The sequence below is a fragment of the Pezoporus flaviventris genome, unplaced genomic scaffold, assembly GCF_033815535.1.
Source record: "Pezoporus flaviventris isolate CSIRO_AGI_PZ_B2104156 unplaced genomic scaffold, CSIRO_AGI_Pfla_v1 ptg000036l, whole genome shotgun sequence".
Classification (NCBI taxonomy): domain Eukaryota; kingdom Metazoa; phylum Chordata; class Aves; order Psittaciformes; family Psittacidae; genus Pezoporus; species Pezoporus flaviventris.
In genome coordinates, this window is record NW_026892584.1 from 45,504,247 (window position 1) to 45,530,007 (window position 25,761).

Genomic DNA, 25,761 nt, shown 5'->3' on the forward strand with positions numbered 1-25,761 from the left:
AAGGGCAAGCATCTCAGACGATGGCAGCTCAAAGCCACACATGCCCTGCTGCAACAGCGACCCAGCAGCAATTCAGGCTCAGCGCTTCCACTCTTACCATTCAGCTACTGCATGACCAATAAAAGAATCTCTGGAGTATTTAACATAAGAATTAAGTAACTTTTATTTGATGTTTCACATAAACTGTTTCCTCTTCAAATGGAGAAACACATACTTAAACTGTAAGATATATCCCATTATCCATACCAGAGATACTGTTACAAATTACCTATGACATTGGCAAGTACAACTGCGAAGCCTGCAACAGGAAAATCTTTCAATGCAAGGACACAAAGTCAAACCAGTCACCCTTTGCGGGGGGAAGAGAACAAAATCGTATTTTACCATACTGTTTTCCCTGAAGACTTCCTCTTTTTGTGATAAAATCCAGACTCCAGAGACCCAACATTTCCACTGAAAAACTAAGAGAATGGGGGGTGGAATGGAGGGAAATTTTCTAGACAGCTTCTCAAAATACATCTTCAGTAGTCAATGTGTCATAAAAACCCCCAACTCTTCTATTGGTAAAAAAAGCTTAAAGGAAGAAAAGTTTTAGAGAGTACCTCATTCTCCAGCATCTTCCTAGCACTGAACTAGCAATTCAACTGCTGCTCTAGGCTTTAAACAGACATGAGACCAGAATCAGGCACTTGTGTTTATTTAACACATAAATAAACATTTGCCTTTAGAGTAACTGAGAAGCCAATGCTGTTGCCTGCAGGTAAGATGAAAAAGCATGGAGAAATTAAGATCAAAGAACAAGGGGAAATGCCTTCTGCCCCACAGAAGCTGTCTGATATAACAATTTTTAAAGGGGATGTTTTAAAGTGTAAATGATGAGAAAGCTTTTAGAGAATAAAGCAATCTTTGTATTACTCTGACCTAATAACACATTTTCTCAGCCACCGGCTGACAGTCCTGGACACCACACACATGCTGTGCATGCAGGTTTCTGCAGGCACTGCTGTAACAATTTTTAGACAACTCTAGTGTCACTGCAGGGTCCTACCCAAGAAGGCAGTAGCCCTAATTCAGTTATTTCACATAGGGAATGACTATAGACTCAAAGTACTACGGACTTAGGCTATTGATTTAAAGCACTGTAGACTACAGAGGTAAAGACTACAGACTTAGAGCACTTTGAAATGAGTCATAAACTCCCAAAATGCTGTGAGCTGACCTACACCCATCTTCAGAGGACCTACAAATCAAATTTCACCTGTAAACAATACATTAACAAAGTTAACAAGTTAAATAAACCTCCTCTTTCCACTGAGTTACACAAGCTACACATTTACGTTCAAGAACTCACATGTAAATCCAATGCATGTTTGATAAACACATTTTGCACCTCCTGCGAGCCCAGAATTCACACTGTGTGTCTGTGTATTTCCTTTGATAACAAATACTACATTTAATCAGCACTTTCAAAAGTTAAAGCAATGACAGAAATCAATCTGATTTGGACTTTTTACTATTAAAAAAAAATAAAATAAAACCCTGAAGCTCCTAGAGTATACCATAATCCCCAATTCAGAGAAAGGAGGCATATTCTCAGATTGTTTAAGTCAACCTCCTTTATAGATCTCTGTGCTGTTACAGGGCAGACTCAAGACAATGAATATCTGAAAGTTCTCGTTTTAGCAGGTAACTGCCTGTTTCAAAATAAAAATGGGAAATGGAAAGCAGAACCTGCAAACACATTAATCCTCTGCAAGCAAAGAAAAACTAAAGGCTATGCAATTTCTTTTTGTTCACGTTTCAGCTCTGTAAAGGATATTTTATACAAGTTCTATCCTGACTTTTCTTTCTTATCGGGGAAGTTCTTCACATCCCACTTTCCTCCCAGTAATATATTTAGTTGTTTTAATGGCTTCATACATGTCTCTCAAGAACCATCGCTGATTATGCTGCATAAACTGTTTGCTTCTTGTTGCTCACCACACATTTCAGCACCACACACTTTTGCCGGCGTTCCAGACACCATCTCCACAGTATGTTCAACCATTACCATTTGATTATTTTTTCTTTCCTTCAAACTGAAAGGATTTCTGCCTAAACGCTTTCCCAAATAGCTGCTTGAATTCAAATCCCTGTGCATTCAGCTGGTAACAAAAGGTTAATGTCTATTTCTAGAAGCCTCACTCACAGGAAGCCTTCCTTCAGCATGAGCAACTTCCGTAACTCGCGCCTCTGGGAGCAGAGGGGATGGGAGTGCTCTTGGATGAGCGAGGCACCTGGTCCCCCATTTGTCATCTTCCTGAGGTCACCCACCAGCTGCCTGTCCTCTCAACACCCAGCCTCGCCACCGTGGCAAAGGCATCTTCCCTCGCTCACGTTTCCAGGTCTGAACTTCCAGATACAGTAAATCAATCCGCCATCACAGAAACCACTCCAACAACTGCAAGTAAGCATTTTAACACCCTTGAGTGGCCTCGCTGCGTAACAAGGACACTGCAGTCCTAGCTGGAATCCAGCAAAGCACTCGCTCTGCAGGACTAGTATAGATTACACTTTGGAGGACTGCAGAACAGAAGCTACATTTAGCCTATGACTAAATCAGGCTCCACTTGTACTTGACCCCGAGAAGAATGTCATTGAACATCATAGCCTTTTCTCAGCTATGGTCCCCTATCTCTTCCTTTTCAATGGCTAAAAAGACTATTAAGCCATCATTTCTAATGGCAAAGTAGCTCTCTTTTTAACATGTTGTGGAAATGTTTTGGCATGGCTCTGTCTTCAAATTCTTCATCTTTCCTACTGCCTCCACACACTACATTTAGGACAGAGGTCAGCAGAAGAACATGGATATGTTTAAATAGTTATTATTACTCTGAGGAAGTCTGCCATTGTTTTGTAACTTACTACCTGAGTCAGGATTGTTCTCATAGGCTTATCTTTCTTTTTTTCCTTATAAGAATAAGCAAACTTCAGTCTTAAAGACATTACTGTGTCTTTCCTCACAGCTAAGGGAACATTTCCCTGGGTTTGATTCTATGAATACAGCATCTCCTCTGTAGGCAAAAAGAGAACACAACTTTTATTCTGAAAGATAGTTCTTTTGGACAAAAAAATTCTTCTTTTAACATAAAAATTCCCTACTGTTCCTCACTCATTGACTCTGTCTCTGACTTCCGCACACCCCACTGCATACCGTAAATCCCCAGTGCAAGGCAAACAATCCATATTGATGAACTGGGGCTTTGAGTGAGCTACATGAAAGAGATTCCTTCTGGACCAGCTTCCATGTAAATTACACAGCTGTGAAGCAAATGAAGCCATTTCTGAACAGAGCACTCAATCAGGAACACCTACAGGAATAGGACGGAGATGCACAGAGACTTTTTTTACCCCCTTTTTTCAGTACATTTGTGGCAAGAGATCACAAAGATGGTCATGACTGTACCACAACTGCAGAGTGCAGCACAGACTGCTGTGAGCAGAGAGGAGATCTTTTTGCCCCAGAAGCTCTGGTAAGGACCTTGACTTGGGGCCCAAGGCTAGAAAATGGACTGGCCAGCACACTTTCAGAGGGTTTTTCACATTGAAGGACTGTGTTTTATTTCCAGCAAGAGAGGACAGAGCCCCTGGGGACTTGGGTGTCAGGCACAGTCACAGTCAGGTGGCAGACTAACAGAAGTCAACAGCCTGTCCTGGCCCTACACCTTCCCCCATTTTGCCTCTTCCAACTACTTGCTCTGGCGCATGGCTCTGAAATGCCACTGTGGGGCACTGACCTCAGTGAGAACTCAGGCTGGACCTAAGGGGGAAGAAACATCACCTTCTACCCCACTAACATAAAGGACTAGCGCAGCAGAACAACAGCAGGAAGGCATTTACCACAGACACAGGCTTTACCCCCAAATTGCTTCTGATAGAAAAAAACCCATCATATGAATGAAGAAAAATGAAATACTGTCTCCCCAGGTCAGCTGGTCTACCCTGCTTTCACTGTGACACAGCATCCTCTGTTCTGATAGAGTAGCAATGAATTCATATTGCACAGTAATTCCAGCTTAATATGACTCAAACAAAACGGCACAAGATGTGCAAGAATTTCTAGAGGGTTTTTAACCTCTGATACTGATCAGATAAGTAAGCCACCAAACCTAATAATTTTCTCTAATGAATAACTATGAGCACAGAGCTCTGTGCTCATAGTTATTCACCTGAGATAATAAGAACCCAAAGTTATTTTCTTTAGGCAGTATCTGAAAAGCGTAATTGCTGAAAGCAAAAAGACTGCAGTTTGAATGATGCTATTTAAAGATGAGACTCTTCAGGTCAAAAGAAGGTGAAAAAATCAGCCTGCCTGGTATCGCAGCTGACTAATGCATTAGACCCTCTGCTGCTTCAGTTTCTGGTTGCTGCTGATCAGGTCAGCATTTCAGTCTGATGTTAAGGATCAAGTTTACAGCTCCCAGCCATGCTGGCATATGCTCCTTAGGAAGACCTGGAAGAGGTGCCAGGGAGAAAAGTGAGGAGAGCAGGAGCTAGGAGCAAGAGCTTCTCCTCAAAACCACAGCTGGGCTAAGAATTAGGATCATCTGCCCAAATCACACACTGCCCTTTGGCTGAGCTCTCAGACAACAACCTACAAAGGAACTAATTAGCCCCACTCTGTATCACAGAGCAGTCAAAGACAGCTCACATGGGTGGAGGGGAGAAGGGAAACAGTTGCTCTGTTCCCTTGAAAATATTCGTATCACAGAAAGACGGAAAAAAACCCACTCCTTCAGTTCTAAGCAGTTTCCTTCTATCTGTCAACATATGGTAGGAGCTATTATTATTTGGCTTAAATACAAAGTATCATCAAGCCTATTTTTCTATTTTAACAGTTTGACATTTCTATTGTGAAATCTGGGTGCAATTATATGGATGTTATTGTCCTTCTCTATTGTGCCCTGATGGAATTTCTAGAGGGGAAAAAGCAGTGATGACGGGAGATTTTCATTTTACTCTTCTAAAAAGACAACGAGTTAAGTGTCTAAATAGAATCACTATTTTATATCATTTCTGTTGAATTAATTTTTATTCTCTGCTGCTTTCAGTCTAATACAGTTTCCTGAACCAGCAGGAGCACAGGTATGAAAACAGAAGTGTGTTGAGTTCGGCAGAATAATCTTTTGGTTTCACCTAAAGGAGAAAAGTGCTAACAGAGTTATAACAACCCACCTTGCAAACTGCATCCTCAATAAGTGTATGCAAAGAAGTTATGTGTACTGACTGAACTGCTTCTCAAACCCTCTGATGCAGAAAATGCATTTTCAAACATTTACAGAGAGTGACGAGTGACTGGGGGATTATTAATAAATACTTACATTTAATAAATTATCTGGTGATATCCTGCTGAGGAGAGAACTCACATTAACACTAGGTGGCAGAAGGCTCTGTCACATTGAAGACACCTGGCAAACACACTCATTGACCTAGACTTCAGCTTTGATAGGTGATTTTAGAAAAGCTAAGGGGAAAACAGTTGACAGCAAAACAGCTATAAAATCCATTTTCTATCTGCTCTTCCAGTTCTAATTCTGGCTCTGACACCTTTAGTGCACATCATTTCACTGTTTTAAAAGATCACTGGCTATCCCTGAATCTGATAACACTTTCTAAACTTGAGCCTTAAATCACCTCTTATTCAATTCATGTGCAATTCTGTATGTGACAGGTGATTCCATTAAGCTTTTATTCAAGTAAGAGAGGCATTCACAGTTTAAAGAAATAAATGGTCATTAGGGCAAGTACACAATAAAAACATACACTGCTAGTTACCTTGAAAGATACTTGAAACCTATCTTGGAGTGCTGTAACAAGCACACTTCTGCAGCTGAAAGAAAACCAACAACCCTCAAGCAAACTCATTCAAAACTGCTCAAGACTTGTGGAAGAGGTCTCCTAAAAATGGCAGCTGCTCCTTCATGGAGATGCACTTTCAAGAGATACTTTTGTAATGACATATAAAATTTCTTGGTGCCAATTGGTTTATCCTACATTTACATATTTAATCCTTTAAGAAGTGTTTATGCTTGACTTTCATTTACTGTGGCCACCCTCTTTCCAACTAACCTAAGTTTCTCTTTCATCTAGCCTAAATCAAGTATACAAAGGGTAGAAAAAATTTTAATTTCCAGGAAAAAAGAGGCAAGTGAAGAAATACTAGCAATCACAACTCAAAGGCAGTATACAAAAAAGAATTTGCTGAGTGGGCTCTAACAACCTGGATGGAAAAGAGAGCAAACAGCAACGTCAGATGTAAGGAGGAAGCTGTAAACAGAGAGAGGAAAAGTAGAAGACAAGCAATGTCTAGATGTTGACAAAAGGGCTGTGAGGAGAATAAGCTATTTCCTTAGCCAAGTAAGTTAGAGTTGACAGCAAAAGTTTTCTAGATCACTGTGGCTCCACTGCTTTTACACTTGCCAACCAGTAACGTCCCAGATTTACAGCACTTGAGGGCTGGGCTCCACAAGTGTGGCTGGTGCCAACGAAATGCTCAGTAGCATTGTGGTGGGTTATTCTGCACCTCTAGACATGGAGAACCTTTGTGTTTAGATATAGTACATTTTATCATTCACAGTTATCAGCAGTGGAAATTGTCATCTAAGCAGTAAAAGATGCTGTTGAAGAAACAGGACAGATTGGTTAGAAACTAAAAATCATTTTGGCCATGACAAGTCATCTCACTGCCCATTCTGAAGGTGAGGGATCAAGCCACCCTTTGCAAATTGCTGAGAGTCAGAATAATCAATAGTAGGTATGAAAAGTCTACTTGCCAAGGCTACAACCACTGCCAGCAGATTATTAATGCATCTGTCTGCATTCTTTAATGTTTCCTAAGAAGCAACTATGTTAACTGAAAAGGTGTGATGTGTCACCAGCCCTTCTCCTCTCTCCTTTTCATTTTCTCTCTATATTAAAACCTTGGCTACCAAAGAAAACAATCATGTTTCACCTCATCTTTTCCCAGCTTTTCTGAAGTTCAGTTCCTGCTCTATAGCAATATATACAGTCTAAGTACTATCCCTGACAAGCTGTTTGACAACCCTAAGCTGCACATCTATTTTACTCCCAGAGCTTTGGAGTTGGTAGGGCTTAGATGGGAAATGGAGACCAATTAAAATAAACATAGACAATATCAATGAATTCTTCAGAAACACACAAGACAAGCAAAATGAAACACTACTGGCTTTTGCCCACAATTAGAATACAGCCCATCTCACAGGCTGAACGCTCTGGCTGAGGTCCAGAAAGATACTTAAGCACATGTCTTATTTTAAGCATGTGAGCAGTCTCATTGATTTTTTCACCCATGCCAGTAAGAATATTCAATGCGCTTAAAGTTAAGCACATTGTTAAGTGCCTTCCTGGATCAAGGCCAGGCTATTTAGCCCTTGCAAGAGTTAGTCTACAGAATATTTACCATTATTTTAACATCTCAAGACTTACTCTGAGATAAAGTTTTATGGTGTATGGAAATATTTCATTCATCAAGTATCACACAAGCAATGACTGGTTTACAGCAACCTTCAGGGAACAGATATTCTTCCTCTTCCCCCATCTTCTAAAGCAGTAACTGGAAGGATTATCAAGACACATACAAATACACTGATAAAGAAAATCAGATTTGGAAGGGGAGCTGGCAGTCTTACTGATCTGGAAAGCAAAACTAGCCCCATAGTGAAAAGGTGACAGACATACTAATTTTCAGTGAAAACTAAAGTCATTTACCAATATCCCATTCAAATACCAAGTCCTGTCCAGCAAGATTGAAAAATGAGCTAATTGTTGACTGAAATGAATTATCACAATAAGGACACATTATTTAAAAAATCCATTTTTTTCCTCCTTCCTTTTGCATCTGGATGAAGGTAAAATTCAATGAAAGACCTGTTAGTGCCTCCTCAAGATGATCTCACCACATCAGAGCACTTCACAGAGATCAAAGGCACAAAACCCACTCTTGCTTTGTTACAAAGGAGTGCCATTTGCTTTGTTACAGACAAGTGCATTATTATCTGGTTGGCATTATCCAAGTTCACTGTCCTACTTCATGTAAGAACTAGAGAAAGGCATTTAACATGAGGAAAGCTGTCCTGGGTCAGACCACTGCTCCCTCCACCCCAGCCATCCTACTCCAGAAGCAGAAAAAGGAGCACACAGGAGCCTGAGCGCTCCAATGGGACCAGCACAACACTATGACCGCTTGCTCCTATTTTATAAGCAGAGGTAATTTTTTCTTTCAGTACTTGTTTCTTCCTGGAAAGTTTAAACTCAGTAGTGAAGTTATATAATTGACAGGGTGATACAGGAACACAAAGCCAATTTATAACTAGATCACCTCTTTGATGTCTCAGGTTGACTCACAGCTGTATTACTCATCATAGAATTATAGAATCATAGAATAGTTAGCGTTGGAAAGGACCTTAAGATCATCTAGTTCTGGGCTCTGTCCCCTTTACTCCCTGCCCTCCATGAGGTATTTTCACACACTGACAAGATCCTTCTGAGCCTTCCCTTCTTCAGATTAAACGGTTCCAGCTCCCTCAATCTCACCTCACAGATATCACATGTCCTTACTCTCACCAGTGTATCCATTTCTCTTGCACTGAGGAGCCCAGGACAGGATCCAGCACTCCAGATGTGTCTCCCGCCAGGGCTGAGCAGAGGGGAAGGATCACCTTCCTTGGTGAACACTCTACCTAACGCAGCCTGGAGGCCACTGGCCTTCTTTCCTGCAAGGACACATTGCTGGCTCATGGTCAGCTTGGCATGCTCCAAGGCCATTCACGCAAATCTGCTTTCCAGCTGGTCAGTCCCCAGCTTGTGCTGGCGCATGGGGTTATTATTCCTCCCCAGGTGCAGGACTCTGCATTTCTCTTTGCTGAACTTCACGAGATTGCTGTCTGACCATTTCTCCTGCCTGTCAAGGTCCCTTTGAAGGGCAGCATAACCATCTGACGCACATGCTGCTCTGCTGAACTTCGTATCACCTGCAAACTTGCTGAGGGTGCACTCTTTCCCTTCAGCCCAGGTAATGAAGATGCTAAGCAATACTGGTCCCAGTACTGACCCCTGGGGTGTAGTACTGGGTTCTGTTTTGCTTTGAAATCCACAACATAAACAGGTATGTTAATACCACTAGTTTGTATTGGTTTAACTAATTCCCATTTTTTTTATTAAGATGGTTAAATGAGCACAATATTTACATGTACAAGAATCGAGTCTGTTTCTGAACAGTATCTGCTACTTTAACTCATTCTTAAGAGTTAATTTCCTTTAAGAAAAGTTCAAAAATCGTTTATGACTTCAAAAGAAAATACATACTTTTCAAACTGCTTTAGTATGTAATAAAGTCCCCCATTTATGTTAGTTAAGAAATCATTTCTGTGAACAAAATTGCACCTTTGCTTGAAGAAATAAGAGCAACAAGAAAGCTGTATTCCAGAACTGGGATTATAGCCAGCTCATGATGGAAAAACATTGAATGCTTATGACATAATTAGTGTTACAGCATTTGCTGCCAGAATTACAAAAATTAGTTTTAAAATGATGCCCTAAAAGAATGTTGTTTAACTGAACTGAAAGCACATTCCAAGAAATGTGAAAAAACAAACATACCACGATTCCAAATCTAAATTATGCACACTAAGGGCTTGTTTTAGTACGAGTACACTTAATGGCTGAATAAAGTTTCTCAAAAAATTATTTTAAAGATAATGAATGCCTGATTTCCAAAAGAGTCACATGAAATTTCATCACTGACTCATGTAAAACTAACCTCAAACTTAACCAAACAGAACTGTGATCAATATTGTGTCAATCTGAAAATATCTGGGTTTTAAGGCAACAAAACCAGATGCAAGGATGAGTAAAAAGTTGGAATCCACAAATGGAATGGAGTTCTTTGCCACTGAAAGATCCGGAAAAGTTAATACTGACAGGGAGAAGCCGTAAGAATGACAAGTCTTTATAGCGTTGCCGCATTTAGTAGGAAGAGAGTCAAGTGCAGGTGAAATAAAAAGGAGCTGGTTTGTTGTTGTTGTTTATTTTATATTAGTTTGTTATTGTTCGGGGGGGTTGTTTATTTTTTTTCTTTTAAAGATGGCATCCTCCACTTCTAAGCAGCTTGGGGCATGGACTGTTCTTCCACACACCTCTAAATCACTGTACACTGCCTAGTACAACGGACTTGTGTTGTACATTTGCAGGCACTTTTGTAAAGCAAAACGCAGCAATAAATAAAAAAAACTCCAACCACATAAAATATAAAGTGTCAGATTTACCGACATACTCTTGAAAAAGCCAGAGGAGTTACTAAACAGTAAGACACAAAAAGGCCAACTACATATGGTAGAGTTGTGCTACAAAATAAAAGGACACTGGAAACAGATTCTACCTTTACTGAGAAAAAAAAAGAAGACAGGTTTTTCTTTTGTTCTTTTTTTTTCTTCCCTAAAAACCGCTGAGCCCCTTGCAACCTTAATCAGTGACTCAAAGGGCTCATCCAGTGAGAAAGAAGCCCATCCACTGGACAAAACCCTAACATTTACCAGCCAGACAAGTCTTCTTCACTGGCAAAAACTCTCTCTTGTGACAGGTTTACCTTTGTTCTGCTGCAACATGTGACTACGTGTAGAACTTATCAGGGAGAGGGAATGTGGTCTGGTTACCCAGTCTAACTATGGATAAACTTTAATATATCAAAGAGACATAGACCCTTGTAACTGTAGCATGGATACGCTGTTGGGCATGCTGTTTGTACAAAAGTGTGCATGTACTAACATGCATGTGCACGCACTGCCCACCACTGTGCTCTGTCATACATCACAATGTCAGAGGAATGTGATAGGGGATAAAAAGTTGCCTATATCCACCCCTTTTTATTATTTATAATATTTCATTTCTTGGCAAAAAAGACTTCTCATGCGGCGGAAAAAAACCACTAACTGAAACCAAAAACTGAGGGGAGGGCGGCAGAGTGGAGAAAATGGGAGTTGTATTCCTCAAAACAATAACCCCTACACCATGACAGCCTTGCTGGCTCCTTTTCTACTGACAGGAAATTTCTGTAACAGAATAATGTGATGCTGGAACACAAAACTGCACAGCTTCATATGAGACAGCCTATAGTCCTGACCAGGGATTAACGAATCAAGTAAAAAGCCCAGTCCTCTCCTTTGCCTTTCAAATACTAAAAACTTAGAATGTGACAGAAACCTGTTGAGTTTGACAGGGTTTAAATTATATTGATATGAAGTAGAAGAAGCAGAACAGCTAAAACTGGCAGAAAAATTAAAAGCCCAGGACTTCATTGCTTCATAGAGATCCCTGAAAGTCTCCATCTTCACAAAACGAGGCAGAAAATCCAAGAGGAACACAGAAGGGCAATGGATTTACGAGGTCTGAGAATCCCACAACAAAGATGCAATTGATCTAGTTTGATTTAATTACTTTATCCTTGAAAGTTTAAACAAGAAAAAAGTAAAATTAAAGCACAGAAAGCACATCCTAGAAAAGCACTGTAAATACTGTCCTTTAGGCAAGGCATGTCTCCCTCCCCACCCCTGGAAAGTTGTCTAGCATTTGGCATAACTCGAAGGAACAATCTTCTCCCCTGGTGAAGTCATAGAATCACAGAATAGTTAGGGAAGGAAAGGGCCTTAAGATCATCTAGTTCCAACCCTCCTGCCATGGGTAGGGACACCTCACACTAAACCATGTCACCCAAGGCTCTGTCCAGCCTGGCCTGAACACTACCAGGGATGGAACATTCACAACCTCCCTGAGCAACCCATTCCAGGGCCTCACCACCCTTACAGTAAAGAACTTCTTCCTTATATCCAATCTAAACTTCCCATGTTTAAGTCTGAAATCGTTATCCCTTGTCCTATCACTACAGTCCCTAATGAGGAGTCCCTCCCCAGCATCCCTATAGGCCCCCTTCAGACACTGGAAGGCTGCTCTGAGGTCTCCACGCAGCCTTCTCTTCTCCAGGCTGAACAGCATCAACTTTCTCAGCCTATCTTCAAGTCAATCTTGAGGTCAATTAACTTCACTGTGTCTGTATCATCTGTCAGAGCTGAATCTGCCATCTTCATGTCTGACACAAGCTTCTACACTTACTGAACAGATCAAACAAGTTTTAAAGAAATCACTGTGCTTTAAAGGGAAGTTCCATGGTTATGGCAAGTCAGAAAGCTGCAACACAGAAGGTGAGTGATTATTATATTAGTACATGATACACTCCCCTAGAATATTAAAGTACACTGGATATTTGTACAGGAGTTTAACTTCTTTCATGCAATTTCCTCTTTCATTATGAAACTCCTTTAGTCTTCAATCATCATAAACATCTGTACAAAATTAAAGATAATTTTCCTGCTTTGTGCTCTTAAAATGCTTAATTTCTCATATCATTAATATATAAAAACTCCTTGTTACAATGAGAAATTTAAGAAACAGTGTGGGCCACTGCTTTAACATACAGAAACAGGCACATGCATGTTTGTGCACAAACATGCAATGAATGTTATAACCACCCTTTTTTCTTAAGACTACATAACACACTAGGGCTTTATGCATCACTGTACAATGTGATGTCACTGGATTACATGTCATGACACACTCTTTGGTATCATTAAACCAAGGGCCAGATCTCATCATGTTTTATGGCCACTATAACTCAAGTCCAAACTCATTTCCCATTAGCCCCTATATAATGTTTGTTGTACCTCAATGTATAAACCTCCAAATTAAAGGCAGCAGAGGAGAGAAAGATAACGCATATGATGTACTTAATGCAGTTCTTCAGTTAAAATGAATGCTAAATGAATACACAGCAGCATGGGAGATAATGCAGGTGTTTAAAAAACTTCTCTATTGAAATGCATTTCCTTGTAATCGACCGTTAAAAGCAACTGAACCAGTACTCCAGCTGTCCCAGATGGCAGCCAGGAATGGGGAGCACTCACTAGACGCGTATATAAGGAAACAATGTCGGCGTCTCTCTGGACCTATACTTCTCAGGTTTTAAGCTCATGAGCAGCTTGGAAGAGCTTATTACAGAGGAAAACAGGTCACTTTTATTTGGGCATGGACCTGCACTGAAGTAAAAAGCTATATTCTACACAAAGGCACTCTGACATTCTTTTGAGAAAGAGGGTTTGGTCAAGTGAAATTTCTTTACCACCAAAATAAAGCTAATAATTTCTATTGAGCTGGTCAACCGCAGTACATCACACATGACAGGCTGCTGATGTGATTTAAGGGAAGAGAGCAAAGGACCATATCGATCTCTCATCATCAGGGCAAGCACTCTAGTAAGATGACTTTAAAGTAGCTATATGGAAGTACCGTATTATCGGCCACACAAGTGCTACAGAGGTTTTCAAAGACTTCAATAATATTTTGGCGCATAAATCTACTATGGGCTAATGTGATGCCCCTCATAGAATCAAAGAGTCATAGAACAGTTAGGGTTGGAAAGGACCTTAAGATCATCTAGTTCCAACCCCCCTGCCATGGGCAGGGACACCTCACACCATGTCACCCAAAGCTCTGACCAACCTGGCCCTGAACACTGCCAGGGATGGAGCATTCACAACCTCCCTGGGCAACCCATTCCAGTGCCTCACCACCCTTACAGTAAAAAATTTCTTCCTTATATCCAATCTAAACTTCCCGTTTAAATTTTTTTTAAGTTTCTGCTCTTCCATAGCCCCAGTTGATGGAACCTTTGTAGTACAAGAAATTCTCAGTTGGAGCAATCCCAAGCACAGCTACAGGTTGGGCAGAGAAGAGATTCAGAGCAGCCCTGCGGAGAAGGACTTGGGGGTGTTGGTTGATGAGAAAATGAACAGGAGCTGGCATCAGTGTGCGCTTGCAGCCCAGAAAGCCAACCGTATCCTGGGCTGCATCAAAAGGAGCGTGACCAGCAGGTCGAAGGAGGTGATCCTGCCCCTCTACTCTGCTCTCGTGAGACCTCACCTGGAGTATTGTGTGCAGTTCTGGTGTCCTCAACATAAAAAGGACATGGAACTGTTGGAACAAGTCCAGAGGAGGGCCACGAGGATGATCAGGGGACTGGAGCACCTCCCGTATGAAGACAGGCTGAGAAAGTTGGGGCTGTTCAGCCTGGAGAAGAGAAGGCTGTGTGGAGACGTCATAGCAGCCTTCCAGTATCTGAAGGGGGCCTATAGGGATGCTGGAGAGGGACTATTCATTAGGGACTATAGTGATAGGACAAGGGATAACAATTTCAGACTTAAACAGGGGAAGTTTAGATTGGATATAAGGAAGAAGTTCTTTACTGTAAGGGTGGTGAGGCACTGGAATGGGTTGCCCAGGGAGGCTGTGAATGCTCCACCCCTGGCGGTGTTCAAGGCCAGGCTGGACAGAGCCTTGGATGACATGGTTTAGTGTGAGGTGTCCCTACCCATGGCAGGAGGGTTGGAACTAGATGATCTTAAGGTTCTTTCCAACCCTAACTGTTCTATGATTCTTTGATTCTGTAAGTACCACATTCAAATTAGTTTCATAGGTGCTACAGCAAGAAAAAAATATTTAAGTGCAATTTACACAGATCTCAAGAAATAAGTTTAAGTGGGGATTCATTATCTGACAAGGTATTTTCCCTGCAGGGGTCTTGTTTTATCCCAGTGATTCTCAACAACTTTCATCTACGATTTGAAAGAAAATATAAGTCACTCCTTGTAAAAGGTACAGGTGTCAAAAAATCTGAGGGGGCTGGGAAAACAGATAAATTATTCAGACTAATCTACAGCATTTACTAATACAGACTTCTTCCAACTAGAGACAGTTCAATAGCAAACGTCATGCAGCTAGGAGCAAAGAACACACAAGTCACAGCACTACACAAAGTAATAAATACTGGAAACACCACAGAGGTAACAGTGGCCAACTTCCAGAACCTGAACTCAGGTTACTTCTGTAGCTAAGGAGGTGGATACATACACAAAGTAATACAAGTAGAGAAATGGGGTCGAAAAACAAAACCAAAAAGGAAGGACTTACATATGGAGTGATGCCGAACTACCAAGGAAGGTATTCTGGTGCATAACTGCCTTTGAGGATTTTAGCCTACTTGATTTAATGAAGACTATAGAGGAATCTGGGACAGGATCAGATCTGATCCATCTCTCTGGGTGGTCGAGCTCCTCCTCTGCAGTTCTGCAAGCACCTTAACAAACAGCACACACTGCCCCGTTCGCCAATACGTCCTTTCACACTAACACTGTGCTTCCAACATCTTTCCTTCTCTAGTCTGATTGTTCTGAGCTAGTGTTTTTAACCAATTCACATCCTGCAGTTCAGTAAAACTAGCACAATAGATTCTTCATTCAATCAGCTGCTCTAGAAAATGTTACCTTTGTCTATTCAGTACTCAACCTGTTTTCCTTCAATAAGCTCTCTGAGCATTAGCTTCTCTCTTCTGGGGCAAAACACCTATCTGCAGCTGTAGTTACTAAAACAATCAATGCACTGTCACTGCCTACAGAAACACTTAATATCACAGCAATAGCAACAAGGAATTATTACACTGTAAATGTAAAATTATATATAATGATATATGCATACACACATATGCACGCAGAAACATATATATCAGTAACATCATTCCAGCAGAAATTTCAGCTCTTCTGAGTGCCCAGTGTGCTCTCAGAGCAGTTATTTTTGATGCTCTAAATCCTACCCTCTTCTTGGAAGAATTTGTGGTTTCACAGCAATTTCTTCAGCACTGTGCAAGGAAGTAGGGAGTTTCTGGGAGCTCTCATTCCTCCTTGCACTACCCTCACCATGCGGCAGCTATTCTGAGAACACATAAACCTGAGGAAAAGGCAAAATTTCTGTAAACAGCTCATTAAGAGAAAATGTAATCAATGAGTTTATGTGTGGGCTGGAGAAAAGGGAGAGGAAAGAAGGTGAAAGGAATCAAGGAGCACACATACTTATTTAGATGTCACTTTCCCATTACTTCAAGTTATTTTGCTAAATTCAGCACATCTTCTGAGCCTTTTTTGTTGAGGTGTTTTTTTGGTTTTGTTTTGGGTTTGGTTTTTTTGAGTTTTTTTTTTTTACATGAGAAGGATTTTAAAGCCTCTCCTTTATTTGTGCTCCTGGCTTTTCATATTGTTTTTGCTTTCTTAAGGAAACTGGCAGCTGACATGCTGTTCTAAAAACAAGTCACAATTATTTAGTAGTGTTGCCACTTCAAACACGAGGCTCAGCTGAAACTGCCGTGCGGCAAGACAATGCTGTTTCAGCTGCTGGAGCCCTCAGAAAGGGCAAAAAAATGCTGAATAAAACCAAAATATAAGTCATGAGTCAACAAAACCTCTGGGATTTGTTACAAATAATTATCCTTCAGAGCAGCCCAAAAGAGAGGATGCACTGTTCTTTGAAAATGCCAGTAGCCTGTATTATCACCTCCACCCAGCCATTCCATCTTATGTGGCCCTCCCTGGTGTAAGTAGCAAATACCCTCCAGACTTCTCTGGAGGTCAAGACTAGAACCCCTGCTGCACTTACCTTTCACTCTTGGGCAAATGCTGACACTTACATGAAACTCCACTACTGTGCTGCTATTCCCATGGAAACAAGATTTGTGCACATGCATGAGGAAGGAGCAAATTGGACCCATACACAAGCATTGAAATCCATTCACCAAGTATTTTTCTAAGGGGATAAAAAAAAAGCATGAAAAGACAAGACACTGATTTTCAGATCTTAAATTCCCAGGGCAGACAGCCCATAAAACCTGCTACCACAGCACATATGGGCAGTTGATCTAAGCAGATAGAGCCATTTTTTTCAGTACTTCCGTTCTGAAATACAGGAAAGTCAACTAGCAGCCAACAGCTCCCAGCAAAGCCAAATACCTACTAACTGGGCTTGATGAACAGCCTGCAGCACTAGCACACTGCTTCACTGCCACAGCTCTCTGTCATATAGGTAGCTGCATTCCTTTGCTCCATTTGCAAACATCCCTGAGCCATGTTAAGCACACTCCACTATTATATGAATGTGCCTGTGAGCACACACAGCTCACCCACTGTGCTGCAAAAGAAAAGTAGCATCCACACATACTGCCCAAGGGTAGGAACAAAGGCATTTCTATAGATCTAAACTTGTTCCCACCAAAGCCGCTATAAATTCCCTCTGCAGGGCCAGAAGGGGACCTGCATGGACTTTCATTTATTTTTAAAGCTGCCGCCCTCAGCACCCAAGCAATAGGAATTTGTCAGAACAGCACCTTGACCCTAGATCCAAAACCAAGTCAGGGAATATGTGAGCTTCCTGTGGCTCCTAGGAGAAGGCAGGGTAGGAGTCTGGCTGCAAGAATTCATGAAAAATGGCAAGGAGGGCAGTTGTTGCACTGAATGAACATTGCTGTCATGGCCAGGGTCAGTACCAGCTGTTAGGACACTACTGAGTACTCACCTATTTGTAGAATTGGCTGACACCAGGTTTTTATGTTCTTCTGCAGCCCATGCTTTTCCAAGCACATTTAAGGGCTGGATAAACAGAGCAAATACAGCAGATCTAAAAAGTCTGTAGATTACTTCTGGGTGAGTGAGAACGAGAGAGAAGTTTCACAAAAACAGTAATTTTACTGTCTGCTCTTAGACAAAAGCCAAAAGATCAAGAAAAAGGATCCTGTGGCCTGGACTGCTCAAGGCACAGGACTACTCATTCACAGCAGACTTTTGAAAGCAAATTTCCCTACTGTACTCACACCTTCCAAACAGTATTTGCTTCTCTTCTGGTGAGGAAAAAAAAAAAGTAGGGTGCACCTACACCATGGAATAAGGGGGGGGGGGGAGGGAAGAAAAAAGGCACAATTTTCTTTCCATATTTTAGATTGTTTGCAGACTATGTATCTGTGGGACCTTTAGCTCCAAAATAAACTGTGTGCTGAAGAATGTCTGGAACAGCAGAGGTTTTATGCTTCCAAGTTTGAGATGGCCTCAGAGTGCAGATCTCCTTTTCTCTCTCGTTTCTGGAATGCTTTTTGACAATTAACAGAATCAATGACCACAGAGCAAGAAATCTGCCCAATCCATCAGGACCTAAATATGAAAATTGGAGGAGGAGAGAGGGAACCTTCTAATGACAGGAAGGGGAGAAGAGGTGTAGATTTTTTTTGGCTTTACTCATGAGCATTTCCTCATGAATTCTGGAACAGAGTCAGGAAATAAAGATAGCAGCCAGAACTCACCTTCTGCATCTTTTTAAGGGAGAACTAGATACACGCAGCAGTAGCAAATAAAGGAAATACATGACTAACCTTCTCTATGCAAGGCAGATGCTACCCCAGTACAGAGAGCTGGCATAAAACCAAGATATAGAGGCTGTTTGGCAAACTCTCAATAAATATTAAAAACAAAAGTCCAATGATATCTGCATTTTTTCCGAAGTTGATGGAAAAATTAAGGCATGTGTTGATACTTCTGGGAACAGAGGAGTTACCAAGATTCCCGGGTTTAGGGGAAAGAACAAACAGATGGAGAAACTACCTGTTATCTTGAATCTCAATTAACGTCAACAGAGAAAAGAGAAGAGCACCTGCATTGAAGACAGGACCACAGAACCTTTTCTATCTTTCCAGAAAGGCTTGCCTGACTTTTTGAAATGAGAGAGCAGAGGTGCCTAGAGTCTTGTCTGGTGGAGTAATGCCAGCAATACCTAAGACACTGGATGTCCTCTTTGTATGGGGTTCACCCTCTTCTCCTCTCTCCCCATTGCAGGTATATTCCTTGCTACTATCCAGCCTACAAGGACAGTGGAAAAGGAAAGAAGAGAGACTACTTTGTTTTAAACAGAAGGTAGCTGTCATGCTCTGTGTTGCGCATATATATATTCTTTTTATATATATTCGTCTGCTGAGGAACAGTGGAGATCAAGTGCACAACCACCCCCTGAAATTAGTAGAATGTTAAGAGTATGGAGAATATGCTCACCTTAAGCAGCATCTTAGAAGAAATACCACCTCATCAATACATCAAGACAACAGAAGTCTGGAACTCTAAGCAAAAAACCTATCCCTGCACCAAATCTGGATTAATGGGTCCTTAAAAAACAGTTACTAAAATAGAACTTTTATTTTAAGTAGAAATATTTCAAATACAGAAAAACACAATCACTTCTAGTTCAAAAGTAACCAAGCATGTAGCAAGTGTATTACATCAACTTAAATAATAAATCTAACCTGTTAATATTTTCAACGCTATACTTTGTACTCACACACTTTTGAATTACTCTAACACTATTTTAAAACAAATCCTTTCACTGAAGAAAATATCAATATATCAAAACTATTTTTTAAACTAATGAGCTTCCCCTTTTGCAAAGCAATTACTCTAAGTACTGAAACCGTTTCCATGGCACCCTCCACATCACCATGACAAATACCGGCAATAGCTGGATTTAAAACAAACAAACTGAAAGCCCCCAGTCAGCAGCACTTGACTCAAGGAAAAACATTAAATGTTTTCAAGCAGAAGAATTGGAAAACTTGCTCTTACTGAAAGAAAGAAAAGTATGTACGCACACCTGCTGTTCTATCAATCTAAGCAGGAAACCATTTCACTGCTGCATCATAAGTAGAAGAAAAGTGCTTATTAAAACATTAATCACAGTCCATTATATTCTGACTCCATGCCAGAAGTTCCCATTACATCACTGAAAATATCTATTAACCAAAACCTGATTTTGACAAGTTACAGAAGTGTAGTGTTTAGGATTTAGTAATGTAAAAGTCAGTTTTAGAAGAACAGTTACACAATTGATTTTGCAGTGGCAAGCAAGTATAATTAATTGTTTTTGTGACATTTATTACTGCAATGGGGTTGATTTAACTGGTGTTTCTACTGTAAAATTCTTCAAAAATTATTTCAAACTTCATCTACTTTTATTAAACACATTTATTGTGAAGGTATTTAATACCCGGGGCTGGCTAAATAATTTTAAAGTGTGCTGGATATACCAGTACATGTAAAACTGTATTGTCTTGTGTAAATATGGGCCTTGTTTAGAACTACGTCTCACAGGAAATTATGCCAAATGAAAACCATCTCCCCTTCTCCTCTCCCACTGAAAAGGATTTATGTTTTTACATTTAATACCAGTTAGGTAAAGAAACAAAAATATGGTGGCGTTACCTTCAGGCCTCAGCAATAGTTCATCTGTGAAGTCCGATTATGTTCAAACCCCTATTTCGTTATTACAAATGTGGCCTAACTTGAATGCATACATTTGCAAGAGAGAGAAGCAAACAACTCAATTCCTTCTGGAAGTCTGGCTCTATGTGTGCTGTTTATCTAGAACAGTTTTCAACTAACTATTAAGCAAGGCATTAAAAACAAAGCCATGAAAACCAGTTCCTAAATGCATGTAGGTAATTTCCAGCCAGACAACTTGACTGCAGGTACGTTCTTCAACCCCTGTAGGCAGCCCCACTAAAATTAAAACAATTCAAAGCTGTAGAGCATCATAAGAAACATGGATTATGTCCCTAACCCAAGGGAGGAAAAAAAAAAAGAGCATTTTTAAGACCATGCTGAATTAATAACGGCTTCTGTAGCCATCTGTTTAGTGCCACCAATCTTCACAAGACTGCTGCCTGTTCAGGCATCAGTCCTCTCTTTCTTAGCTCAAGTGGGTGCTGCCGCAGGCTCCATGTGTGTAAATGGACAGGTTTACTGGCCTTGCTGTGGGGTGTACTAGCTGAGGCAAAGCACTGCACAGACAGCACCACAAGCCAGCTTCAGTATTGCCAGCAACCTAACTGCAGGTGTCAAGCAACCAGGTAACATCTCAATCATTTGATACAAAGGCTTATTTGAAATGAAAGCAGTAGCCGATTACAATGACTAGTATTTAAAGAATTCATTGAACATACACCCATCCTGCAAATAACCGGTGTTTAAGAGACTCTGAATTAAAAGCACCTCATGTCATTAGCGTTCATGATGAATAAAAGGGGTCCAGAACACACAAAGCTAAGAACAGCTATGCTTTTGGGGCATTTGTTTATTTGTGAAAGGCTTGGGTTCCTCTTTTGCCCTCTTGACCCAACACACATGAGCCTCTAACTACAAAGACACACAAGACAATAACCTTTTACCTGTTCTTGGACATCTTTCAATTTCAAAGACCCAAAGAGCTTCAGTTTTCCCCTCCTTTCTAAGTTGTGCCATTACACCAGAAACGATGCAGTCTCATTTCTTACAGCTTGGTCTTGTGGGTGATCACAAGCTCCAGCTGAAGCTTTTTCTTGGGAAGGTAGAACATCTATGACATGTCTCACCCCATACAGCTTCTCTGGGCACCAATAAGACTCCTGATCACTCTGAGAAATGCTACTCATCGAGAAGAAAGCTGCAACAAAGCTATCTGAAAGGGGTTAAAGAATCACAAGCAACAGCTCAAAAAGCTGCACAAAGCTTCAAGCAAGACACTCTCATGCCTCTCTCCGCCATTTCAGGAAACTTGTAATTCAGCCATTTGATACCCAACCAAACAATTTTCGTTTGGAAGGCTGCTTCACAACTATGTTTATCAGTGTCAAAGTCAAGAAGATGCATCATTTCTGGCTTTATTTTCATCTATTTTGCTGGCCATCCCATTGAGTCTAAATGTTACAAATAACTCCCCCTTCTTGAAACAATAATGTTGAAGAGTCTAGGAAGCCTCTTCCTCTTTTCAGCCTTCCTTCTTGCAGTTTTATTACAATGGATTTTTACAATGCCGTAGAAGGCATATTAGAGGACCCTTTGGAAAGCCATGAGTGCTTGCCTCAACTGCCCCTGAGCAGCTCCTTGTCATGACATATCTCTGCCATTCTTTATGGCCAAGTACAACAGGAGTGATGCTCAGATGTTAATTAAGAGGATATCCTCCTCTCAGCTGTGGTCTTCAATGTGCTCCCATATTCTACATGACAGACTTCACTCCTTGCAAAGATGTTCCTCTCTCTGTAGTCTGGGCTTAAAGAAAGCATCTGGGGGCTCTGTTCCAAAAGTCCCCAGATGAGCTTTGCCAGAGGAAACTGAGGCCCTCCTGTTGCTGAAGTGAGAGATAAGCAGAGAATATCCCTCCTGCACATGCAAAACATATTGTTTTTCTTGCGGCAACTACACAATTCCCAATACTACATCTGGCTGAGGATTCAGAGGGACTCACAGGGCAATATGATGGAGTGCAGGAGAAGCAAGGAGGGAAAAAAGTAAAGAAAAAGAAAATACTGAGCACAAAAGCTACTCATCTCAAACCATGTAACTTTACAGAAGCAACAGAAGATGTAAAATTTGAGTTCTACAAAAATGTGTTTTTTAAGCTGATGGAGGACAACCTAAGGAGTAGTCTGTGGATGCACAAAGTCACTGGAGGATGATACATCAATAGCAATATCAATGCAGAGGATGAAGGGAAGGATGAAAACAAAGCAAGGCTCTCAGTAACAGGTAACAACTATCACAGACAATCAGATATTTTCAAGTAGGCTGGTAGTAATAAGGCTTTGATTTGGCAAAATGCAAAGAGTACAGAATATAGCACATTTGGCCCACACAACTGCTGAATGCCTCCTGCCACATTATAATCCATCAGCAGGCAGCTTTGCCTGACGCTAGTTTAGCTGCCTACTTCATAGCATTGCTTCTACACCTGCAGAGACAATTCAGGGTTTGCTTCCTATCTATTCTCAGTTTAAAAAAAAACCAGTATTTACTGGTTAATCCTGTGGTACAGTTTGCCAGACAATTCTCCATTTCTTATCTTAAAGTCTTGCCATTTTTTTTTCCTTTAGATTATATGCATTTTAATAAATGCATGATTTAGTATTCTGCAAGCCCACACTACAAAAAGACTATTCTGGAATAAATGGTATAATTACATTTCCTACAGCGACCTTGTAATCTCTCGAGTATTTATTCTAGACTAAACAGCCTTACTCAGCTGCCCTGTGTCTGATTGTCGATGAAAGAAGCTTGTTTGACAACTGCTCCGAGCAGAAACATATTTTTTCCATGATCGCATGAAAAAGTAAAACAACATTAACAGACCAGTATTTCAAGTACAGAGACTCATGTTAGATCGATGAGTTAATTCTGAAGCCAAACGCCAACAAAAACAATTACTACGGACATTCTGCTGTCATGGACAGCTTTTGAGGTTAATTTAGTGATACATAGACAACTATAGCCAACTTTACATATAAGAAACTACATCGTGTATGCAGGCTTCCTTCTTTGTTTCTTTATATATTTTCCATATTCTCTGCTTTTATAACCCTCCTGAGACCTTTTACAGTTACAGAACCCACACTATACCCACAGGTGGGCGGGCAGGAAGCAAAACTCTGTTTCATAAGCAGTCCACTTTAATATATTCAATTGCTAATGACCTTGACAGAAGAGCTCCATGCAAAACACCATATACTACAGGGTGTTGTTTGAAATGGTCAGAGACATTTTTGCCAGAAAGCCGATTTCTTAAACAGTAAAATTTCAGACTTACTAAAAGCTGCACTCCTTTCCTTGATTTCCATTTGGCTGGAAAAATTGGTGCTAATCAACCTCCTCTATATTGAACTTGCGTCCTTCCAAAATCCTACAACAAAACCTGTAGGATTTCTATAGTATGCTAAAGCAATACAAAAGAGTTCCTTTAGGCAGTCTTTATAGGCACCATGCAAGAGGTATGAGAAGTTTGAAGCTATGGAGGTTTAGGGAGTGCCTGCAAAATGAGAGACAGCCAGAATAAGACTAAATTAAGATGGTTTACACACAGTTCTGTTTCCTTCCATCTTCTTTTGAAACAGATTGCTCACTTGGCCATACTCACTATTAAAAAATTGTACCCATACAGTACTTTTTATTCAATTATTCATGCTGAAATGAAGAAAAAATACTTCACTGTAAAAGGCTGTACGCAAATATGGCTGTCTGTAAAGCCATAATCACTTCTTCCCTACCAATTCTCATCCATTAGGTGCCAGATTCAAAATGCATTGCGGCTGACAGAAATCCTTCTACTGAGGATTGCATCTGGCCCAGCAACAGGAGACACTGGGCAATTCAGACCATATGCCTTGGTAGCCAAGAGAATTCCTGCAAGAAGGAGTGCAACCCTCTCCTGCCCTCCAAAGCAAGACAAGCTTTCCTTGCTTTTACTCAATCTTTTGACTCTGACTACTGAGCTTACAGAAAAACTGTATTCTATTCAAAGGAGCAGAATGAATTCAGTGTTCAAAATCAATGGTCCAAAGCAGATCAAGTAAGCCCTTCATTTGTGGCTTTTCTCCTTTTCCAAGATTCAAGAAATATCTGCATACCTCAGTGACAAATCACCTGCTACAACTTTTAAGGCCCAGTGGTCCTGTCACCCCTTCAAAATCGATTTTCAGTTATTTCATTGTCTTGAACCCAACACAGACACTGACAGAGGTTTAGCAAAAACTAGTCTGGCCAAAGACCAGATGAGCTATGGCATAAGAAGAGTTTGGAGAGCATCTTTACTATTGACTTACTTAAGGAAAAAAATCATTATGATTGACAGCAAAGAAGTTACACGAATCATTTCTAGAGTAAGTGCCAGAACTCTACATGTGTTTCAAATTACTCTACAACACTGTACAACAAAGAAATATGCAGAAATTTTCCACTTGAAATGAAGGTTAAAAATTAAATGCTTACAAAGCTCCAACAGATATGAAATCCAACCTCATCTTAATTTAGAATTTAAAATGACTGAGCTGTCCTACACCAGGAAAAAAAGTAATGAAACAATCCAGTTGTTTATTAATCACAGTGGGCAAAAAGACATTCGTTGTATGTACAGACTTCCACGCTACTCTGATTTTGCTTCAGTACTTGTCCTTAACTTTTAAATCTAAGCTAAATGTCATTTTAGCTTTTAAATTATCAAAGTATATTACCTATCTTCATTAGATTAGTGTTCACCACTATTTTTTGCATCATATTTAAACAAAACGCCAATTAACTACAGCACTGCTAACAATGTGATTGTACATGAAAACAAGTTGATAGATGAAAGGGAAGTCACATTTTTCCCTAAAGAAAAGTACAGATATTTGGAGTAAACCTGATATTTACATTCACATGTATATATTCAGGATGTAGCTCTCCAGAGAAAGTTAAGTAGGCAAACACAGTTTTATTTTAAGCAGCCCAGGCTTGACTTGGTTTCAAGGTCTGTACAAAAGCTCTCTGTAAAGGCAGAGAATTTTTAAGTGGAGAGCAAACAGAAATTCTTATCTTACTTGTAAACTGCCCCTATTTTGCGAGACTAGGACTGTGTTAAGAGTACAATTCACTTGGATTACAACTATTTCTAAACTTTGAGTCAAAGTTCACGCATCTTTACCCAAAATGTTAATCACATCAGCAGATTTTCGATTTATAGTCAGGTTTTAAGTAGCTTGCCTATGGCTCTTCCACAGCTGTAAAATACTTCGTGTGAGAACGCTGTGTGGCTTGCCATGCATACTTACAATTAATGCTGAGAATGTCTTTACATTCTCAACCTCAACCAACCATCATTTTGATCCCTGGGTTTTTGTGTTTTGGTTTTGCGTTTTGTTTTGGGTTTTTGTTTTGGTTTTCTTAATCAAAACTACAAAACAAACATACATTTTTAAAACAACAAACTAATTTCCATCCCCATCCTGTTCTGCTCTTT

General features: G+C 40.4%; 1 protein-coding gene across 3 annotated transcripts in view; it reads right to left on the reverse strand.

Annotated features, from left to right (window-relative positions):
- The window catches only part of MNAT1 (MNAT1 component of CDK activating kinase), a 125,252-nt gene that overhangs the window by 7,242 nt on the left and 92,249 nt on the right, over positions 1-25,761 (reverse strand). The window contains exon 8 of one of the 3 annotated variants that reach the window (XM_061464229.1): positions 22,885-23,796. The exons of the other annotated variants lie outside the window; for them this stretch is intronic. Coding sequence (XP_061320213.1) covers positions 23,739-23,796 — 58 coding nt within the window. The 3' untranslated portion in view covers positions 22,885-23,738. Of the gene's footprint in view, positions 1-22,884; positions 23,797-25,761 lie in introns of those variants that run through there. 3 annotated transcript variants of the gene reach the window in all.